We start from the raw sequence: 24,021 nt of genomic DNA on the forward strand, positions 1-24,021 counted from the left end.
CCAATCATACACAATACCGTTCAATCAACTCAAACAAGACCTCACGGCTAGTTTCATGTGGAACATTGCCACCTCATCAACTCTGTTCTCATTTCAACTCAATTAACTCATAATGACAAGTCTCATTGGACCTTTTTTTTTTCAAATCGACTCATCTCAAATCATCAAACTCTTCTCTTTAAAACTTAATACAATCTCGACTCAATGAATGTAGAAAATGTTATGTACATCAAAATATAATTTCAACTCCTCAACTCAAACTCAAAATAAATACTTTAATGTAACGATACTCAACTCATTTAAAGGCTCTTCATACTCAACTCATACTTAAACTCCTTTCTAAATCAAAGATAAAACTAATAATTCTTTAGACTCAAAATAGTGTATAAGTAGTTTATGCAAAAAGGTTCACAATTAATTTATTTAAAGCTCCTCCTCAAGAGATAATTTATTTTTAAAATATTTCTAAGACTCCAATCAACTCAAATTATGCACATCATATACCACAAAATCACATTAGACTCCAATCCACTTCATCACACAACATCCTCATCAATATACCTCTTCATCAATCATTCTACGCATATTAAATAATCACTATTCACATCATCACTCACACCATCATCAAAACATCGTCATTCACGTCACCATCAAATATTATCATCACATCATTATCAAACATCTACTCCGCAAATCTTCATTTTAGTCCTATGTTCACATTATAGAAACAAAGGGACATTCTTAACTATCCAATTCATCCTTTTCATTCCAATCAATACATATATACACAAAACCATCCACCTCAACTCAAGACAAATTATGACCAAAGAAATCTCATCTTGGGTACATGTGAATGAAACATGAACCCATACTCTCAACAAAATTTCAACTCAAGAATATCGTCAATACCTATAAATCTATTTACAAGGATACATTTGTAGTTAATAATATGAAATATAACTATTTAGTAACTCAAATCATTAAAAACATCAATCAACCAATAGTATCTAAAAACCTTCTATAGTTTAGGAAAACTTTCAAGAAAACCTTCTTAGAAGGTTCAACTCTTTCACAACTCCTATTCAACACATCTATGGGCATATGGAAGAACTCAATCCATATTTTAGGTTAGCCTTACATACCTTGTTTGAAGACTTTGAAGGAACTTGATGTTAGGTCTTCAATGGAAGACTTGAATCCTTGAAACTCTTGAAGGCACCCTTTGTTGGAGATGGATTTGGAGAAGAAGAAGAAGAAGAGAGGGAAAAATATTTAGGGCTTTTTAGAGAGAGAGAGAGGACTGAAAAATGGTCCAAAAACGTCCAAGAATGGTGTATATATAATTTGGAAAAAGTCCAAGTTGCCCCTCTTTAAAAATCTGAAAATTTGGGCAAAAACTCTTGTTGGCGCTATAGTGGTGCGTCGCGCCACTGCAGCGCCAAGCCAAAATAGGCCTAAAACCCTGCACATCTAATAGTGGCGCGTCGCGCCAAGGATCAAACTACTGAGGCTGTTTTCTGGCGCTATAGTGGCGCGTCGCGCCACTGGGGCGCCAAGCCTATATTTCGCCCAGGCCTGAATATTCCTGCAGTGCTAGTTCGTAGTAAAATGGCCATAACTTTTGACTCCGAACTCCAAAAATTGCAATTTTGGTGGCGTTGGAAAGAAGACTCAAAGACCTTTAATGTGGTAGGTCGTGGGCCACCCAGTTCTTTATATCCTAGGAGATATGGTCGTTTAAAGTTGACCCTTATACTAACTCGTCCGAAAACTTAATCGATTGGAGTTCTTTGGACTCGACTTGGTGTTAGAGATCCCTTATGACCCCTAAACACATCTAAAACACTTCAAATACTTAGGAATTAATCCTAACTCATATGTAGAATTACAAGTCCTCTGGCCCGAGTCTACCCACACGTGAAGAAGTGTTTGATTCTTTGCGAAAAATTTTCCGGGGTGTCACATATAGGTACTAAGGGGCTTCACAATAATAAGAGTCAAAGACAACATAACATCCTTTGCTATGTCCAACAATACCTTCTCCATTAAGACTTAGCAGAGGCTAATACATGTCCCTAGATCACCCTCAAGATTAAGTAAACAATCCCAAACTTAATTTAAATGTCTAAACATAACATAAGCTAGATAAGATACGAGTGTCATTCCCAAAACATAGGAACTCACCAAGGTGGTAGTCTTCAATGCTCAATTTAGCCGCGGGGGGGAGAGTGTGGAGCGATGCCGGTCCCTATAAGATGATATCATGTAGAAAAAAGTATGTGTTAGTACTTTGAATGTACTAAGTATGTGAGTATGCTCTGAAATGAAGAACATAACAGAGAGACATGTATAGGCAATATGCATAAGTGAATACATGCATGAGGAATCATAATGTGAATCCTTAAAACATTCATTTTGTGGGGAAGCGACCATAATTGACATTTAAAACCATGCGAGCTATTATATGGAATCCAACATATCTCTTTATGTTGGCACGGGGAGACTACTTGCCAGGTAGAACTCCGATCAACTTTAAACATTCTTTAACTTTAACTTTAATGGCTAATCATGGATCCACTAGCCTAAAATAGCCGACAAGGGCACCTATGGTGGCACATAGTTAATGCAACATGAGACTTTACTTAAGGACCCCTTCGGTCGATCACCCATATATATTCTACATTCGTGCTAGGTCAAGTCCCACAGAATAAAAGTTAATATTAATATAACATAAGAATTATATAACTTTAACATTAAAACATAAATCTGTGGAATAACTCATTAAAACCTTTTATTTGATTTAATGAAAGAATTGTCTTTCACATTGAAACCTTACTTTGGCTAAGAAGCCATTTATCAACCAATAATTTCATAAAGACTCCCTTTCATAAATATTTACTTCATATTATTCATTTGGAGTCAAACTTCATTTCAACTTTGCTTTATCATAAGAAAATAGGTGGTTTCATTTCGTAAAAACCTTTCAATGCCTTTAAAGAATTCTTACATGCATGAGAGTAATGGAAATGTATAAAATACACATTCTTAAAGCCACCACATATGTCTTAAAACTCTTTTCAAACCTTCGTATAGGCACTTTAATAATATCATAACTTCATGAAATCAAGAGTTAATATCCATCAATATATGAAAAGAAATTTCAAATATATCATAATCTATGCATTTAAAGTCATCATGTAAAACCCATAAGATTTCATCATTTTGAATTGAAATGCTAGGTTGAGAAAACATTTAGGCTCCACGGGTGGAAGGACCCATGGTTGAAAACCCACATACCTTGAGGGAAACAAAATCCCTAAAAATACTTGAGGAAGAAAGGATACTTGAATTCCTTGAATTTGAAAACCCTAGTCTTGGCTTGAAGCCCTTAGAAGAACTTGAGATGGGAGGATATTTGTTGGAGAAGTTAGAATGAAATAAATGAGGGCTTTGAAGGGTCTAGGGTCTTTAGATAGGTGAATTTTTCCATCAAAATGACACCACTTTGGGTTAAAATATAGGAAAAGACCAAAATATCCCTTTAAAAATCTGGCCGAAGGAGACTTCACGAGGACCCTTCACGGTCTGTAGTGGGGTCCGATTATAAGGGACTTAGAGAAATTCTGAAAAGGGACTTGCAGGGTAGTCTCTGAAGTTTCTTTACGGATACCTTGAAAGTCAATGAAACACACCACGGACTGTGGTGGTTGTCTGTGGACCCTGTCTTGGGAAATATTCTTGAGGACTTTGGGGAGGTCTCACCACGGAGGGCTTCACGGCCTGTGGTTCTCACCACGGTCCATGGTCCTCCATCGTGGTTCATCCTTTGTAGACTTAGTCTCTGAATCTCTACCACGGTTGTACATCATAGTCTATGGTATTTACCACGATCTATGAAGGCTTTTATGGTCAGCTTCTGGTGCCAGTTTTCTGTAACTTTCTGAGAATTTATCCGTGGTTTATTGGTTTAGGACCTTTCATATTTCCGAGGTCTAACAGTATCTTACACTTGGGAACTTTCATCCTCAAATGAGAACTGCTAGCATAGAAAGAACATGACACGAGGACTAACAACCAACATGAATACAATGACACTTTAAATGCATCAACCATGAGATCTTTAAACTTAAACATAAAACATAACTTTAAAATTCATCTTCATGAACGTGCATGCACATAAGGAATTAGGAAAACTGAAACATAAGAGTCTAAAACATGTGAACATGAATGACTTATCACCTTAAGCTTGAGTATAATGAAAGAGGTGAAGATAACATTTCACCATATCCACTTCTGCTTCCCATGTATCACTTTTGACTTGTTTATTCCTCCAAAGGACTTTAATGGATGCAACTTCTTTGTTCCTCAACCTTTTGACTTACCGATCCAAAATATCAACCGGGACTTCTTCATAGGTCAAGTTCTCCTCAAAAATCACTACCTCTAAAGGCATAATAGAGTTAGGGTCTCCCACACATTTTCTCAATATTGACATAAGGAACACCGGGTGAATCAGGGTCATTTTCGAAGGTAATTCCAACTCGTATACAACTTTGCCAACCCGCTTTAGGATTTTATAAGTCCCTATATACCTAAGTCTCAAATTCCCTTTTTTATCAAACCAAACCAGACCCTTCATAGGTTAAACCTTCAAATACACCCAATCATCTATATTAAATTCAAGATCCCGTTTTTTAGTGTCGAAATACGACTTTTGATGACTTTGAGCCATCTTCAATCTTTATCTAATGATATTCACCTTCTCCAAAGCATCAAGTACCAAATTGAGACCTAACAAGGTCATCTCACCTACTTCAAACCAACCAATCGGAGATCTACATCGCCTCCCGTACAAAGCTTCAAATGGAACTATCTCAATACTCGAGTGGTAACTATTATTGTAAGTAAATTCAATGAGCAGTAGGTAATTATCCCAATTCCTGTTGATCTCCAACACACAAGACCTTAACATATTCTCTAGGGTATAAATTGTTCTTCCATCTTGCACATCTATTTGAGGATGGAATGCGGTGCTTAACTTTACTTTAATATCGAGGCCCTTTTGAAATGATCTCCAAATGTGAGAAGTGAATTGAGTACCATGATCCATAATGATGGATAATGGCACGCCATGCAATCTCACTAACTCCCAAATATACAACTCTGCATAATCTTCAGCCCTATAGAAAGTCTTAACCGGTAAGAAGTAAGCCGACTTAGTCATTCTATCAACAATCACCCAAATAGAATCATGTCGCTTTCGAGTGTGAGGCAAACCCACTACAAAATCCATATTCACATCTTTCCATTTCCAAGTAGGGATTTCAATATCCTGGGTTAGATCACCTGTCCTTTGATGTTTGGCCTTCTCTTTTTGTCAATTTGGATATTCAGACATGAACCTTTCTATGTCCTTCTTTATACCACCCCACCAATACAACTCTTTCAAGTATCAATACATTTTCATTGAACCGGGGTAAATGGAGTATGCATAATTATGTGCCTCTATAAAGATCAAACTTCTTAGGCCATCCACATCCAAAACACATAACTGAACTTGGTAATATAACTCCCCATCTCCCCCTTGTGAAAACATCTCTACCTTCTTTTCCTTCACCAACTTCTTTAACTCGACAAGTGTCATGTCAAGGTCTTGTTTCAACTTAACATCCACCACTAAGGAGGATTCAGACTCATTTTGGACAACCATCACCGGTACCGCATGACTTCACCCCTAGTCTAGACAACCGGTGAACATCTTTCACCAACTCCCTCTTCCCTTCAACAACATAGGCCACACTTCTTATAAAAACTTTACTAAGTGCATCAACAACCATATTGGCTTTACCCGGATGATAATGCACACTCATTTCATAGTTTTTGAGGAGCTTGAGCCAACTTCTTTGTCTTAGATTGAGGTACTTTTGGGTAAACACATATTGAAGGCTTTTATGATCAGTATACACATCTACATGTACCCCATAGAGGTAGTGCTGCCAAATTTTCAAGGCATAAATAATGGCCACCAACTCATGATCATGGGTAGGGTAGTTACGCTCATGCACTTTCAATTGCATAGAAGCATAGGCTATGATCTTACCATTTTGCATTAAGACACAACCCAAACAAATCTTCGAAGCATCAAAATAAACCAGAAACCCTTATAATCCTTCTAGTATAGCCAAAATAGGAGCGGAGGTAAGTCGATCTTTCAAAGTTTGGAAACTCCTTTCATATTCATCCATCCATAATAATTTTTCCTTCTTTTGAGTCAACTTTGGCATAGGAGAAGAGATAGAAGAAAAACCTTCGATGAATCTTCTATAGTTATCGGCTAGACTCAAGAAGCTCCTAATGTATGAAAGAGACAATGGTCTAGGCCAATTCTTGACCGCCTCCGTCTTCTTAGGATCCACCTTGATCCCCTCATCGGACACTATGTGACCAAGAAATGCCACCTCCTTTAACCAAAACTCGCACTTGCTAAATTTTGCAAATAATTGCCTATCCCTCAACATTTGGATCATCAATGAACACTACAACAAATGTATAAAGGTAGGGTTTGAACACCCTATTCATTAGGCGCATGAACACCGTTGGCGCATTCATCAACCCAAAACTCATTACCATAAAATCAAAGTGACCATACCTTGTCGGGAATGCCTTCTTGGCAATGTCACACTCCCTCACCCTTAGTTGGTGATAGCCGAACTGAAGGTTAATATTGGAGAAGTGACTTGCCCCTTACAATTGATCAAACAAGTCATCTATCCTAGGAAGTGGATACTTATTCTTAATAGTTACCTTATTCAATTGCCAATAGTCTATGCACATTTGAAGTGACCTATCTTTCTTTCTTACAAACCGAACGGTGGCACCCCACGGTGAAATATTTGGTCTTATAAACCCCTTTTCTAACAAATCCTTTAATTGTTCCTTTAACTTCTTCAATTTCGTAGAGGCTATTCGGTAAGGAGGAATAGAGATAGATTGGGTAACGGGGAGGAGATTGATATAAAAATCAACTTCTTGTTCGGGAGGGACACTTGAAAGGTCATCGGGAAACTCATTGACTAGGGAACTGACTCAAGAGGAGGATTTTTGGAGTGGACATCCCTAACTCTCACTATATGGTAAATTCAATCCTTAGCAATCAATATCCGAATCTTGAGACAAGAAATGAATCTACCCTTTAACACCGAATCACGACCCTCCTATTCAAGAATGGACTCATTTGGGAATGAAAACTTGACTCGATGAGTCCTACAATCTATGAAAGCATAAGATGCATGTAACCAATCCATCCCAAGGATGAAATCGAAATCTACTATGTCAAGCTTTATAATATCACAAGGAATGACTTTATGCAAGATAGACATGGGACAACCCCTATAGACCTTTCTACCCACAACCAACTCACCCACGGGGGTAGACACCAAATAAGGATCTACTAACATTTTGGGTAATAAAGCAAACCTATTAGCTAAGAATGGAGTAACAAATGATAAGTTTGCACCCAGGTCCAACAATGTATATACATCAAAAGTAAAGATCCTTAACATACTGGTAACAATGTTTGATGCTTCCTCAATCTCTTGCCTTCCGTGCAAGGTATAGAAACCGTTGGTGCATTGGCCACCTCTTGAGCTTGTTGTCCATGAGCAACCTGGCCTTGATACCTATTACCACTACCACCTCTACAATCCTTATCATGGTGACCCAGTATGCCGCATCTAAAACACGCATTTGAACCAGCCAAGCACCGCCCTTGTGGTTCCTCCCATACTTCTTACATGGGGAAAAACTTAGGCGCCAACATTATCTCTTGGGACCATTTGATTAGGAATCTTATCCTTGTTGAACTTGGGAAGAGGAGTTTTAGTGGAACATTGTCCCATAAACCATTGTTCACTTTGACCCTTACTAATGCTACCATAACCGGACCTTTGAGGGTTGAACCTTCCACCATCTATTCTAACTTTCTTAAACCCTCTAGACCTCTCTCTCAACTTATCGTCTTTGATTTGTTTGGCATAAGTCATTTACCAGAGATGTCCATCTCCTTGACCAACATGTCCATTTTACATTCCTTGGACACCAAGCTTGAGATGTCAGAAATAAATTTACTCATCATTGCTCGGGGGTCGGAGACCATAAAGGGAGCATACTTGGACAATTTTGTGAACTTAAGGGAATAATCCCTCACACCCATACTCCCTTGATGAAGGTTGATGAACTCTTGGTTTTGGCCTCCCTAAGCTCCAACGGAAAGAAAAGGTCTAGGAAGGCACTTTTGAACTCTTCCCATTCTATCGTTCTACTTTCTTCATTCCTCTCAACCATCAATTGCTCATACCATACTTGAGCCACGCCTTTTAGTTGGTAAGTTACTAGTTCAACCATTTCATTCTGTGGCACACCCATGATAGCCATAATTTGGTACACCTCATCAATGAACTCCATATGGTCCTCATCTAGCTTAGAACTATCAAAATCGGGTGGATTCCTCCTTTGAAAATCTTGAATACGAGAGGCCGGATTTTGCACTTAACGAGAAGGGACACCATAATGCCCTTGGTGGGCTACAACTTGAGCCAATAATGCAATAATATTGCAGAACTCGGCATGAGTTACCCCTTCCTCATGATATGGGATAATTAGAACCGAAAAAGCTTGGTCCTCATCGTCAACCCTTGCTCTTGGATGTGATCTTCCATGAGGCATTACCTAAAGAACATAAAATCAGTTGTTAGTTAGAGGAAAACATAGGACACTCTAGGGCATGACATGAATTAAAAAAAGTGAAGACCTTCCTAAATGTCCCATAGTTTCTTATTCATAGATGTGGTACACTTCACAACTATGAACAAGACCTTATTTGATGCGGTATGTTGAACGCTGAGGACCATTTCAAAACCTTGTACTCTAATACCATGTTTGTCAAGACCCAATCCTAGGGACTAGAAGTGACACGGCGAATGAGACACTGAAAGGTACCTCACCCAACCCTCTTCGCATTCATTAAGCATTTTATTGGTAATAATAAAAAAAATCAAGCAGAAACATATAGGATATAGGTACTAAGGGGCTTCACAATAATAAGAATCAAAGACAACATAACATCATTTACTATGTCCAACAATACCTTCTCCATTAAGACTTGGCAGGGGCTAATACATGTCCCTAGATCACCCTCAAGATTAAGTCAAAAATCCCAAACTTAATTTAAATGTCTAAACATAATATAAGCTAGATAAGATAGGAGTGTCATTCTCGGAATATAGGAACTCACCAAGGTGATAGTCTTCAATGCTCAATTTAGCCACAGGGAGGAGAGTGTAGAGCGATTCTGGTCCCTACAAGGTGATATCATATAGAAAAAAGTATGTGTTAGTACTTTGAATGTACTAAGTATGTGACTATGCTCTGAAATGAAGAACATAACAGAGAGACATGTATAGGCAATATGCATAAGTGAATAAATGCATGAGGAATCATCATGTGAATCCTTAAAACATTTATTTTGTGGGGAAGCAACCATAACCGACATTTAAGACCATGCGAGCTATTATATGGAATTCAACATATCTCCCTACGTTGGCATGGGGAGACTACTTGCCAGGTAGAACTCCGATCAACTTTAAACATTCTTTAACTTTAACTTTAATGGCTAATCGTGGATCCACTAGCCTAAAATAGCCGATAAGGGCCCCTATGGTGGCACACAGTTAATGCAACATGAGACTTTACTTAAGGACCCCTTCGGTCGATCACCCATATACATTCTACATTTGGTGCTAGGTCAAGTCCCACAGAATAACACTTAACATTAATATAACATAAGCATTATATAACTTTAACATTAAAACATAAATCTGTGGAATAACTCATTAAAACCTTTTATTTGATTTAATGCAAGAATTGTCCTTTCACATTGAAACCTTACTTTGGCTAAGAAGCCATTTATCAATCAATCATTTCATAAAGACTCCCTTTCATATACATTTACTTCATATCATTCATTTGGCATCAAACTTCATTTCAACTTTGCTTTATCATAAGAAACTAGGTGGTTTCATTTCGTAAAAACCTTTCAATGCCTTTAAAGAATTCTTACATGCATGAGAGTAATGGAAATGTATAAAATACACATTCTTAAAGCCACCACATATGTCTTAAAAATCTTTTCAAAACTTCGTATAGGCACATTAATAATATCATAACTTCATGAAATCAAGAGTTAATATCCATCAATATATGAAAAGAAATTTCAAATATATCATAATCTATGCATTTAAAGTCATCATGTAAAACCCATAAGATTTCATCATTTTAAATTGAAATATTAGGTTGAGAAAACATCTGGGTTCCATGGGTGGAAGGACCCATGGATAAAAACCCACATACCTTGAGGAAAACAAAATCCCTAAGAATACTTGAGGAAGAAAGAAGACTTGAATACCTTGAATTTGAAAACCATAGTCTTGGCTTGCAACCCTTGAAAGAACTTGAGAGAGGAGGATTTGTGTTGGAGAAATTAGAGTGAAATAAATGAGGGCTTTGAAGGGTCTAGGGTATTTAGATAGGTTAATTTTCCATTAAAATGACACCACTTTGGGTTAAAATGCAGGAATTCTGCAATTGAATCCCTAGTTTCCCAACTTGGAATTGTACCATTTCTTAGATAAAATAAATTATAGATTCATGATATAATCATAGATTTGAGGGAAGTTACTTACCCAACACCGTAGATGAAAAAATCTTTGAAAATAGCCTCAATTCGAGCTCTAAAAAAGGTGAAATAAACTTTAGGTACGAAATGGAGGCTATTTATAAAAGAAGCCAAATACTATCAGTGAAAATGGACTGTTGCGGCATCCTATGTTCCCCATGAATACATGGTATTAGTTTTTTTGCACTGTATTTCTACTGGTTTAGCTGTGGCAAAGGAGTTGTACTCTTATGTACAAATATCTAAATGTCGAATGATTTAAACTTCCAAAAACTAGACTCAAAGGGCTACAATTCCTCTTGTTGGTTAATCTCTATATTAGTTATGGATAGAAAGTTATACTATAATGAATTCAAGCCAAATACATTAGACCATGTTTAAGGAGTCCAACATTTGCTCCTAACTCACTGAAATCCTCAAGATATCTCCAAACCATCCCGATAAGTCTAAATACCCTCAAAACAACTCCAAATTGTAATCAAAATTGAACTTAGAAATTTTAGAAAGTCATCATATAAAACACATAAGATTTCATCATTTTGAATTGAAATGCTAGGTTGAGAAAACATTTGGGTTCCATGGGTGGAAGGACCCATGGATGAAAACCTACATACCTTGAAGGAAATAAAATTCCTAAGAATACTTGAGGAAGAAATGAGACTTGAATGCCTTGAATTTGAAAACCATAGTCTTGGCTTGCAACCCTTGAAACAACTTGAGAGGGGAGGATTTGTGTTGGAGAAGTTAGATTGCAATAAATAAGGGCTTTGAAGGGTCTAGGGTCTTTAGATAGGTTAATTTTTCCCTTAAAACGACACCACTTTAGGTTAAAATGTAGGAAAAAACCAAAATGACCATTTAAAAATTTGGTCGGAAGAGACTTTACAATCCGTGGTGGGGTCCTGTGATAAGGGACTTAGAGGAATTCAAAAAAGGGACTTGAAGGGTAGTCTCTGAAGTTTCTTCATGGACACCTTGATGGTCCATGAAATATACCATGGCCCATGGTGGTCGTTCGTGGACCCTGTCTTGGAAAAAATATTCCTGAGGACTTTGGGGAGGTCACACCACGGAGGGCTTCATGGCCAGTGGTGCTCACCATGGTCCATGGTCCTCCATTGTGGTTCGTCCTCTACAGACTGAGCCTCTGAATCTCTACCACAGTTGCACACCACAGTTCGTGGTGCTTACCAAGGTCCGTGAAGGCTTCCGTGGTCAGCTTCTAGTGCCAATTTATACAACTTTCTAAGAATTCGTCCTTGATTTATTGGTTTAGGACCTTTGACATTTCCGGGGTCTTACACATATATTTCTTCTATCTCATCAATATTTCTTCTATCTATCCATCTATTTCCTCTATCCTTTATTTTATGTTGAATTCTGCATTCGAATACTTAGTTTCCCATTAGGGATTGTACCATTTCCAAGATGATATATATTATATATTCATGATGTAGTCATATATTCGAGGGAGGTTACTTACCCCAACTCTGTATATGAAATATTCCTCCAAAAATAGACTCAATTTGAGTTTCAAAAATGTTGAAATGAACTTTGGGTACAAATGGGGGCTATTTATAGAATAAGCCAAACACTATCAGCGAAAATGGACTATCACGGCATCCCATGCCTCCCATGAATGCATGGTATTAGGTTTGTTGTGCTACATTTATACTGGTTTTGCTATGATAAAGGGCTATTAGCCTTATGTACAAAATATCCAAATGACGAATGATTTAAATTTCTGGAAACTAGACTCAAAGGTCTACAATTCTTCTTGTTGGTTCATCTCCAAATTAGTTATAGATAGAGAGTTATACATTATGAATTCAGACCAAATATAGTAGGCCATGTTTACGGAGTCCAACATTTGCTTCTAACTCACCAAAATCCTCGGAATCCCTCCAAACCATCCTGACAAGTCTAAATACCTTCAAAACAACTCAAAATTGTAACCAAACTCGAATTTAAGAAATTTTAGTGTTAGTGATTCAATTTCTATTTTAATGATGTCAAAATACTCCCCAACCTCTTGGGTTATAATTCAAACATGCCTACAAGTCCAAAATGTAAAGTCAATTTTGAGTCTCGTGGTCGAAATATAAAGCTTATTAGGTTTCTAGGTTTCCAATCTATACAAAAGTCAATTTCAAGTCTTGTGGTCGCAATTCAAAGATTAACCATGATTTTTTAATTTTATCTTGTTCTACCAATGTTATAGTTGAAGAACTTTGGACTCCACAGGGGTGAAATATTTTCTTTAGAAGGCTCCTTAATGAGTGGAGGTCTCTAGAGTTATTGGTTTTCTCCGAAAGATTGAAGACGTCCTTTTATTTATGTTAGCTTTTCTGTGAGCTAGTTAAAGTTGCAGTAGTTTCTCACTAAAAAAGGTATCACCAAGTCTCTCTTTTTTGTCTAAGTAGCTTACAACTAGTTAAACGAATAGAGAATGTCCATAGAAAGAGATTTGGAAAGCAAAAATTTCTTTCAAAGTGGAATGCTTTACTTGATTAGTGTTAAGGAAAACTTGTCTAAAACATGATAAGATTCAAAAAAGGGGTTTCCAGATCTAGCTGTTTTCAATGTCATTAGGAAGTTGAAACCAATGGCCATCTTATCTTACTCTGTTCAATTATCAAACAACTATAACAAAATTTTGCAACTCTAGCTCGAATTGCTTGGGTGATGCCACAGAGAATTTTTGACTTTATATGTAGTTGGAACAACATAAAAGGAGAAACTTATTGCAAAGAGTGGTGAAAGATTATTCCGACTTGCATATGAAGGACAATTTAAAAAAGATGAATGCTAATATTTTGAAGATATGAGTTGTGGAATCATTGCTATTCTTTGGCCTCATTGTAAGGTTATGTCGGGGATTATAACTATAGATATTATATACTAGGCATTTATTTTGGTTTCTAATGAATATAATAGATTACCAATGTAAAAAATAAAATAAATATTCGAGTACAATTTGATAATCAAATCTCCAAGTCACTTTTTTTAATACTTCAAGTCAAAACCCCATATTTTTACCTCTTGATTCCTTGTTTCTTGATATGAATCTGGAAATATAAAGGAGCTTGATGGTGATTATAACTCATGATGGAGCACAACATCAAATCAATGATGTCCCATGAAACACTTTCACCAATTTTGAGGTGCTTCACGGGATCTCAAGTGCATATCTCCAAGCCATAACTCTTTGATTGAGAAGATGGAGTGCTTGAAGGCCACTGAAAACCTATATATGGGGGTACTCATTAATATTTGAAAGATATCTTTGAAGATATTGAAGATAAATGCCCACACATAGAGAAGCTCAAGCTATGAAAAGTATCTTAGAAAAAAGAGGAAGGAGAATATGCGACCAAGAATGTGTCCGCAACACACCATATGCGGTCGCATATACATCATATTTGTCAACAAAAAGCCTTGTTGGGAAGAACATAATTGCAACTCCTCATGCAACTACAAGTCATGTAACATATACAGATCAGTGGACAACCCGTTTTGGGGGTATTTTGGCTATTTGTGCAAAGGCCACTCTTTGGTTATGTTTGTAAAGACAAAACTATAAATAGTTGCCTTAGTTATTTTCATTTTTAATATTTGGAATATTGAAGATTGAAGAACTCCTTTGAGAGTTTAGTTCCTTTTTTATGGAGATTAGGCTCATTTAGTGGGTGGGTTTCCTTAGCTCTTAGCTTAGAACCTCTCTTTGATAATCTAGGATTACATTTCTGTGTATGAGTTCAAGTTTCTCCTTTTTCTTGGATTAATTTCATAGATTGATTGTGATTAATAGGTCTAGGTATTAAGTCCTATATTGATTAATCACAACAATTATTGATTGAAATCATATCTTTCTTCTATCTCATCTCTATTTCTTCTATCTATCAATCCATTTGCACTGTCCTTTATTTTGTGTTGAATTCTGCAATTGAATCCTTAGTTTCCCAACTAGGAATTGTACTATTTCTAAGATAAAATAAATTATAGATTCATGATATAATCATAGATTTGAGGGAAGTTACTTACCCAACACTGTAGATGAAAAAATCTTTGAAAATAGCCTCAATTCGAGCTCTAAAAAGGCGAAATGAACTTTAGGTACGAAATGGAGGCTATTTATAAAAGAAGCCAAATACTATCAGTGAAAATGGACTATTGCGGCATCCCATGTGCCCCATGAATGCATGGTATTAGGTTTTTTGCACTGCATTTCTACTGGTTTAGCTGTGGCAAAGGAGTCGTACTCTTATGTACAAATATCTAAATGTCGAATGATTTAAACTTCCAAAAACTAGACTCAAAGGGCTACAATTCCTCTTGTTGGTTAATCTCTATATTAGTTATGGATAGAAAGTTATACTATAATGAATTCAAGCCAAATACATTAGACCATGTTTAAGGAGTCCAACATTTGCTCCTAACTCACTGAAATCCTCGAGATATCTCCAAACCATCCCGACAAGTCTAAATACCCTCAAAACAACTCCAAATTGTAATCAAAATTGAACTTAGAAATTTTAGAAAGTCATCATATAAAACACATAAGATTTCATCATTTTGAATTGAAATGCTAGGTTGAGAAAATATTTGGGTTCCATGGGTGGAAGGACACATGGATGAAAACCCACATACCTTGAAGGAAATAAAATTCCTAAGAATACTTGAGGAAGAAATGAGACTTGAATGCCTTGAATTTGAAAACCATAGTCTTGGCTTGCAACCCTTGAAACAACTTGAGAGGGGAGGATTTGTGTTGGAGAAGTTAGATTACAATAAATGAGGGCTTTGAAGGGTCTAGGGTCTTTAGATAGGTTAATTTTTCCCTTAAAACGACACCACTTTAGGTTAAAATGTAGGAAAAAACCAAAATAACCATTTAAAAATTTGGTCGGAAGAGACTTCACGATCCGTGGTGGGGTCCTGTGATAAGGGACTTAGAGGAATTCAAAAAAGGGACTTGAAGGGTAGTCTCTGAAGTTTCTTCATGCACACCTTGATGGTCCATGAAATATGGTCCATGAAATATACCCTGGCCCATGGTGGTCGTTCGTGGACCCTGTCTTGGAAAAAATATTCCTGAGGACTTTGGGGAGGTCACACCACGGAGGGCTTCACGGCCAGTGGTGCTCACTATAGTCCATGGTCCTCCATTATGGTTCGTCCTCTATAGACTGAGCCTCTGAATCTCTACCACAGTTGCACACCACAGTTCGTGGTGCTTACCAAGGTCCGTGAAGGCTTCCGTAGTCAGCTTCTGTGCCAATTTATACAACTTTCTAAGAATTCATCCTTGATTTATTGGTTTAGGACCTTTCACATTTCTGGGGTCTTACACATATATTTCTTCTATCTCATCAATATTTCTTCTATCTATCCATCGATTTCCTCTATCCTTTATTTTGTGTTGAATTCTGCATTTGAATACTTAGTTTCCCATTAGGGATTGTACCATTTCCAAGATGATATACATTATATATTCATGATGTAGTCATATATTTGAGGGAGGTTACTTACCCCAACTCTATATATGAAATATTCCTCCAAAAATAGACTCAATTTGAGTTTCAAAAATGCTAAAATGAACTTTGGGTACAAATGGGGGCTATTTATAGAATAAGCCAAACACTATCAGCGAAAATGGACTATCACGGCATCCCATGCCCCCCATGAATGCATGGTATTAGGTTTGTTGTGCTACATTTATACTGGTTTTGCTATGATAAAGGGGTCTTAGCCTTATGTACAAAATATCCAAATGACGAATGATTTAAATTTCTGGAAACTAGACTCAAAGGTCTACAATTCTTCTTGTTGGTTCATCTCCAAATTAGTTATAGATAGAGAGTTATACATTATGAATTCAGACCAAATGTAGTAGGCCATGTTTACGGAGTCCAACATTTGCTTCTAACTCACCAAAATCCTCGGAATCCCTCCAAACCATCCCGACAAGTCTAAATACCCCTAAAACAACTCAAAATTGTAACCAAACTCGAACTTAAGAAATTTTAGTATTAGTGATTCAATTTCTATTTTAATGATGTCAAAATACTCCCCAACCTCTTGGGTTATAATTCAAACATGTCTATAAGTCCAAAATGGAAAGTCAATTTTGAGTCTTATGGTCGAAATACAAAGTTTATTAGGTTTCTGTGTTTCCAATCTATACAAAAGTCAATTTCGAGTCTCGAGGTCGTAATTCAAAGATTAAACATGATTTGCTCATTTTATCTTCTTCTACCAATGCTATAGTTGAAGAACTTTGGACTCCACATGGGTAAAATGTTTTCTTTAGAAGGCTCCTTAATGAGTGGAGGTCTCTAGAGTTATTGGTTTTCTCCGAAAGATTGAAAACTTCCTTTTATTTATGTTAGATTTTTTGTGAGCTAGTTAGAGTTGTAGTATTTTCTCACTAAAATAGGTATCACCAAGTCTCTCTTCTTTGTCTAAGTAGCTTACAACTAGTTAAACGAACAGAGAATGTCCATGGAAAGAGATTTGGAAAGCAAAAATTCCTTTCAAAGTGGAATGCTTTACTTGATTAGTGGTAAGGAAAACTTGTCTATCACATGATAAGATTCAAAAAAGGGGTTTCCATATCTAGGTGTTTTCAATGTCATCAGGAAGTTGAAACCAATGGCCATCTTATCTTACTCTGTTCAATTATCAAACAATTATAACAAAATTTTGCAACTCTAGCTCGAATTGCTTGGGTGATGCCACAGAGCATTTTTGACTTTATATGTAGTTGGAACAACATAAAAGGAGAAACTTATTGCAAAGAGTGGTGAAAGATTATTCCGACTTGCATATGAAGGACAATTTAAAAAAGATGAATGCTAATATTTTGAAGATATGAGTTGTGGAATCATTGCTATTCTTTGGCCTCATTGTAAGGTTATGTCGGGGATTATAACTATAGATATTATATACTAGGCATTTATTTTGGTTTCTAATGAATATAATAGATTACCAATGTAAAAAATAAAATAAATATTCGAGTACAATTTGATGATCAAATCTCCAAGTCACTTTGTTTTAATATTTCAAGTCTAAACCCCCTATTTTCACCTCTTGATTCCTTGTTTCTTGATATGAATCTGGAAATATAAAGGAGCTTGATGGTGATTATGACTCATGATGGAGCAAAACATCAAATCAATGGTGTCTCATGAAACACTTTCACTATTTTTGAGGTGCTTCACGGGATCTCAAGTGCATATCTCCAAGCCATAACTCTTTGATTGAGAAGATGGAGTGCTTGAAGGCCACTGAAGACCTATATATGGGGGTACTCATTAATATTTGAAACATATCTTTGAAGATATTGAAGATAAATGCCCACACATGGAGAAGATCAAGCTATGAAAAGTAGCTTAGAAGAAAGAGGAAGGAGAATATGCGACCAAGAATGTGTCTGCAACACACCACATGCGGTCGCATATGCATCATATTTGTCAACAAAAAGCCTTGTTGAAAAGAACATACTTGCAACTCCTCATGCAACTACAAGTCACGTCAATATACAGATCAGTGGGCAACCCATTTTGGGGGTATTTTGGCTATTTGTGCAAAGGCCACTCTTTGGTTATGTTTGTAAAGACAAAACTATAAATAGTTGCCTTAGTTATTTTCATTTCTAATATTTAGAATATTAAAGATTGAAGAACTCCTTTGAGAGTTTAGTTCCTTTTTATGGAGATTAGACTCATTTAGTGGGTGGGTTTCCTTAGCTCTTAGCTTAGAACCTCTCTTTGATAATCTAGGATTACATTTTTGTGTATGAGTTCAAGTTTCTATTTTTTCTTGGATTAATTTCATAGATTGATTGGGATTAATAGGTCTAGGTATTAAGTCCTATATTGATTAATCACAACAATTGTTGATTGAAATCATATCTTTCTTCTATCTCATCTCTATTTCTTCTATCTATCCATCCATTTCCACTGTCCTTTATTTTGTGTTGAATTCTGCATTTGAATTCTTAGTTTCCCAACTAGGAATTGTACCATTTCTAAGATAAAATAAATTATAGATTCATGATGTAATCATAGATTTGAGGGAAGTTACTTACCCAACACCGTAGATAAAAAATCTTTGAAAATAGCCTCAATTCGAGCTCCAAAAAAGGCGAAATGAACTTTAGGTATGAAATGGAGGCTATTTATAAAAGAAGCCAAATAATATCAGTGAAAATGAACTGAATCCCATGCGCCCCATGTATGCATGGTATCAGGTTTTTTGCACTGCATTTCTACTGATCTAGTTGTGGCAAAGGGGTCGTAATCTTATGTATAAATATCCAAATGTCGAATGATTTGAACTTTCAAAAACTGGACTCAAAGGGCTACAATTCCTCTTATTGGTTCATCTCTATATTAGTTATGGATAGAAAGTTATATTATTATGAATTCAAGCCAAATATATTATGCCATGTTTAAGGAGTCCAACATTTGCTCCTAACTCACTGAAATCAACAACTCCAAGGATGCTGGTTGCTACAACTCAATATACTTCCTCTACCTTCATCCTCCTTAGCTGATATATGCTCAATCCTGAAGTGGATGCAATCTTCCATTGGGACTTACTTGGTATGACAAGACTAAAAAGGGCAAAGATGAAAAGAATTTTCCCACCCCATGCGAGATAGAAGGTTCATATACTTTTTCTTCTTCAATTTAGCTATGTATGGTACGTAGCATAGTTGAATAGGACTAGTATAGGTTACTTTCTTGTTTTCTCATGAAAGGGGAGAGTCTCCCTCATTTATGCTTTCTTAGTCGATTTGTACCGGGAGGAGTCCTCTCATAGGTTTACTGCTTTCTAGTTATAGTTAGTCTCCTTTTTGTATCGGGGATGAGTTAGCCGACCTTAATAGGTTAGCCGACTTATGAACCACCATAGGATCGGAGGTAAGGTTTATGTCCCCCTCCTTGTATTTTTACTTTATTTATTTATGTTAAGACTTGGGGGTGATGCTCAACCCCTGACTGTGCACGAGAGGTGGGAGCCTCGTGTAGGGTCTGTTCCCATAAAAAAAAAAAAACTCACTGAAATCCTCGGGATCCCTCCAAACCATCCCTACAAGTCTAAATACCCTCGAAACAACTTCAAATTATAATCAAAATCGAACTTAGAAATTTTAGTGTTAGTGTTTCAATTTCTATTTTAACGATGTCGAAATACTCCCCGACCTCTTGGGTTCTAATCTGAACGTGCCTACAAGTCTAAAATATAACGAGACTTGATAGAAGTCCCAAATACAGAATAAAAAAAGGCGTTATTACTTGATTCTAGGGGTAAGGTTTCTAATTTAATCCTTTGACTTTCCAAAATGGTAAAATGATGTTTTAAAAACTTTTCTGAACTCCTTCGGTTTCAACCAAAGTCAGCAAATTAAATTCTAAATGGTGGATATGAATGACCTGTCTGAAGACACAGTTCATGAAATTGAGTGTTTATAACTAAAATAAAGGAGCAGATTGTTACGAATTAAAGCTCACAATATATTTATCTGAAAGTAAAAGAAATATTAAATTCATATCAACATAAGCCTTTTTAAAATTCATGATATCTCAGTGGTCTAACAATACTGCATGCATGTTGTCTAACACAATCTCTCTAATTTTTACGAATATCTAAGAAACTGTGGTTTGTTGCATGCACGTGTCTTGTGGGACATTATTGTTGTGCTCTCTATGCCATCCACGTACATTGCTTGAGTTTTGTAGGTTAAGACCATATTAAGTGCACGATTTTATTTTATAGACATTATAAAGTAGTACAAATTCTGGGAAGAACCAAAATTCCAGATTCAATATGGATGAAGAGACAGTTGTGATCAACTAGTGTTTAGGAAAAACTTATTCACATCCCATGTTTACCCTAATCAAATAAACAAATATATAACATGTGTTTTTAATAAAATTAATTTATGAAAAATTTGCACCACAAATGTATTTAAGACAATATATTACATTATATAAATATACTACTCAATAATTAGTAATATAACATAAGTATTACTAGTGATAACAGATTTGATTTAATCAATATTAATTTTTTTAAACATCAATTTATTTAATTAAAACGTATCAAAGAGGGGCGGCGTGCGTATTGGAGGGAGTTATCGAGATTATGATTACACTACTACAATTTAGGAATTGATTATTATTCAAAAAGGAAAAAATTACAACTATCTTCCTCCTCCATTTTTCAAACTCTCTCCATAATACTCTCGAGATTATCACCGTGCTTCTTTATCATCATCATTGTTCAACTCCTCTGTTCTTCGTGTTCATCATCGTTGTCTTTTTAATTTTGTTTTTGATTCAATTTGAGAATTATTAACAAAAAATCAAATTCTCATTGTACTCCCAGAAAAAGCCCTAGATCTGTTAATAATAATGATTCAATAGAGCCATCCAGCTTCAATATACTTACCCAAACACCCGAAAAAGATCTAGATTTGTCAATAATAATGATTCAATAGAGTCACCCCGCATCAGAATACTCACCCAAACACCTGAAAAAGATAGTGAGTGCAAGAATTTAGTTCAATCTACTTCCATTGAAATCGGTTCTACAAAACAATGTGACAAAAAAAGAAAGAACTAGAATGTCACACCTTCTTTGTCTTAAGATTCTGATTCAAATTTGTTCAGGAAAAGCCTAACAAAAGTAACAAAACGGGCAAAAATGTTATGAAGGTTGAAACTTCAAAAGCTAATAATCCAAAGCCTAATGTGCCTTTAAAGGGATCAAATTCCAAAAGAGGAAAAGATATTCAGAAGGTACGTAGATTTCAATTTTTCTCTCATATTTGGATGATTTTAATTTTTAGACATTGCATGTGTTTTTTTTAATTTTGAGTGATATATACCACACATAAATTATTTATTGTATGAATTAAGAATGAACTCCAAATATGTTAGTCTTTTTCTGCAAATTAGGCACAAAGTTCATTTTTATGTTTAATTGCAAATTTTTACATCAATGAGAATTATGACTGAATATGAAGAATGCTTAAAGGCTACAATCTTTTTTGTAGATTCAAAACCCTTGATCAATAGGTTTTAAATAAGCTCTCAATTCATTAATTTTTGGTTCATTATTTGTTACCATTTATATACTGTGATTATATAGTTAGTGAGTATATTAACGTTTACTAAAAGCTTAATAATTTTTACTTAATCTCTATCAATAGGCATAGTATATCTCTCATAATTGGTCAAATTTATACACTCAGATTCATTTTTAGTTGGAACAATGGACCATATAGAAAGAAAAGTTGGTTCACATAATAGTTCTATCATTGTTTTATCAACTTATATACCAAATGCAAACAATCACTCTTATTTTAATTTCTTTGTATTTACTTTGTTTAAAAGTAACTTTTTATTAATTGAGGAAAAATATATATACCCATTGGTCGTCCTATTTAATGACACTCTAGGAAATTTCCTCCATTTTCAATTTTTTTTAGAATTTAGAGCTTTTCTGTAGCGATCTCAAGTCATTTATGACTTGCTGAAGCTAACAGTTTGGTCGCCTGATCGTTTTTTGGGTTTTATGTCTGTTTCCCTGTTTAGGAGCTCTAGAAGTTTGGACGGTTAACTTTAGTAAAAAAATCCAAGAAAATGACTTGAAATAGGAATTATGACGGTTTCATCAGCTCCAGAATGGTCATTTTAGGCTAATAGCATGTTTGTCTTGAATCCCGAGGCTTTCGGTGCGAGTTTGAGCCATTGAGTGTTTTAACCTTTAAGCTTTAGCCTAAGTTTGACTTTATTCAATATTATTGGTAAACATGCTCGGATTAGAATTTTGTCAGCGCGATTAGCTTTGAAATATCAAGTTTGATCTAGAATGACCTTTCATGCGGACACCGAGGCTTCCAGTCTCATTTTAAACTTCCTTATGGATTTTGGCTTGAAATGGCACTTGGGTGTGGACCCACTTTTTGATGAAATGACCCCGAATGGAAATTTTGAATGCGCCATTGAGTCTAAAATATCAAATTTAGTAGGATAGCATATCTCGTTTGCAGGCACGGGATTTCGAACAAATCCCGAGCACCCGATTGGAGCTTTTTCAAGACTCAAAGTTGGGCTGGTGCAGCACTTGCTGGTGTAGCACCATTCACCCTTCGTGTTCGCGTGCCTAGTGCCACATTCGTGAAGGCCACTTGTTTTGGCCTTCGCGTTCTTGAGAGTATTGTCGCACTAACGAAGGCTTAGGGCCTTGTACATCGTGTTCGCGGGCAGGTCTCTTGCTGGTGTAGCACCAGTCACCTCGACCCTCTGCGTTCATGGGAGAAACTCCCATTTGAAAAGAAGGAATTGGGTCAACTAGACCCTATTGACTTCCGTGATCATGGCCTTGGGGGCGGCATTCGTGATAGGCAACTGGCTGGTCTTTTTAATTAGAGACCAGCCCATTTTTCTCATATTTTTCCCAACTTCAAACCTCCATAACTCAAGTTCTACAACTCCATTTTGGGTGATTCAAAATCCCATGCATTCGGAACTAGCGTGGCTACGTAGTGGAGTGTTTGAGAATTGTTGGGTACTCTATTTTCGAGGTAAATTCCATGCTAAAATTGTTGTACCTATTATTTTCTTAGCTTTAATGGTCATTTTATTGGATGGGCTGTTTTCCATTAGTTTAGAGCATTGAATTGTGTTTTAATTTGGAACACAAGTTCAGTAAGCTCAAATAAACCTTTTTACAAAGTCAATTTTGAGATTCCCAATGCAGGACCCATAATTCTATTTTAGACCCGATTTTGGGTCAGTCTCCAAAAAACACAAATCTGGTGTCAAAATGTTTGTGTTGAAGTCATGATAGATATTTTATTAGTGTGGCAGAATTTGGAGGTGATTCGGGGGGGTGAAAAGCTTCAAATTGGTGGATTCAGAACGCGGGTGATCGCCTTTGAGAAAAGATATGGTCTCCCACTTTGACTGAGCTTTATTAAATAGTGTTTAATAGATATTACATGTAATTTTAGGTTGGAACTTGCTGAGAATAGGGTTTGTCTCTTCCTGTTTCATTTTACTGATTTTTGGTTAAGCCTTAGATTAGAATAGTCCCGTGAGATCCTTAATTTAGGCCATGATCTTTGCTGTGATATTGCCCTAACATTATTATCCTTTTAGGTTTGTTATTTATGGAATTAGGCTAGGTTGAGCCTTAGGTGCTTTAATGTATGATTTGTTGCCCTTATAGTTAGGCGTAGCTTCCGATAGAGCTTACTTCAGATAGTGTAC

At 36.1% G+C, this 24,021-nt stretch overlaps 1 protein-coding gene across 1 annotated transcript in view; it reads right to left on the bottom strand.

Annotated features, from left to right (window-relative positions):
- Positions 1-8,547: 8,547 nt before the first annotated feature.
- LOC129890570 (uncharacterized) overlaps positions 8,548-24,021 on the bottom strand; it is a gene marked incomplete at its 5' end in the record, with an annotated part of 19,523 nt that continues 4,049 nt past the window's right edge. The window contains one exon of the mRNA XM_055966099.1: positions 8,548-8,727. Within this exon, the coding sequence (XP_055822074.1) occupies positions 8,548-8,727 (180 nt within the window). The remainder of the gene's footprint in view (positions 8,728-24,021) is intronic.

This window comes from Solanum dulcamara, chromosome 5 (assembly GCF_947179165.1).
Source record: "Solanum dulcamara chromosome 5, daSolDulc1.2, whole genome shotgun sequence".
Classification (NCBI taxonomy): Eukaryota; Viridiplantae; Streptophyta; class Magnoliopsida; order Solanales; family Solanaceae; genus Solanum; species Solanum dulcamara.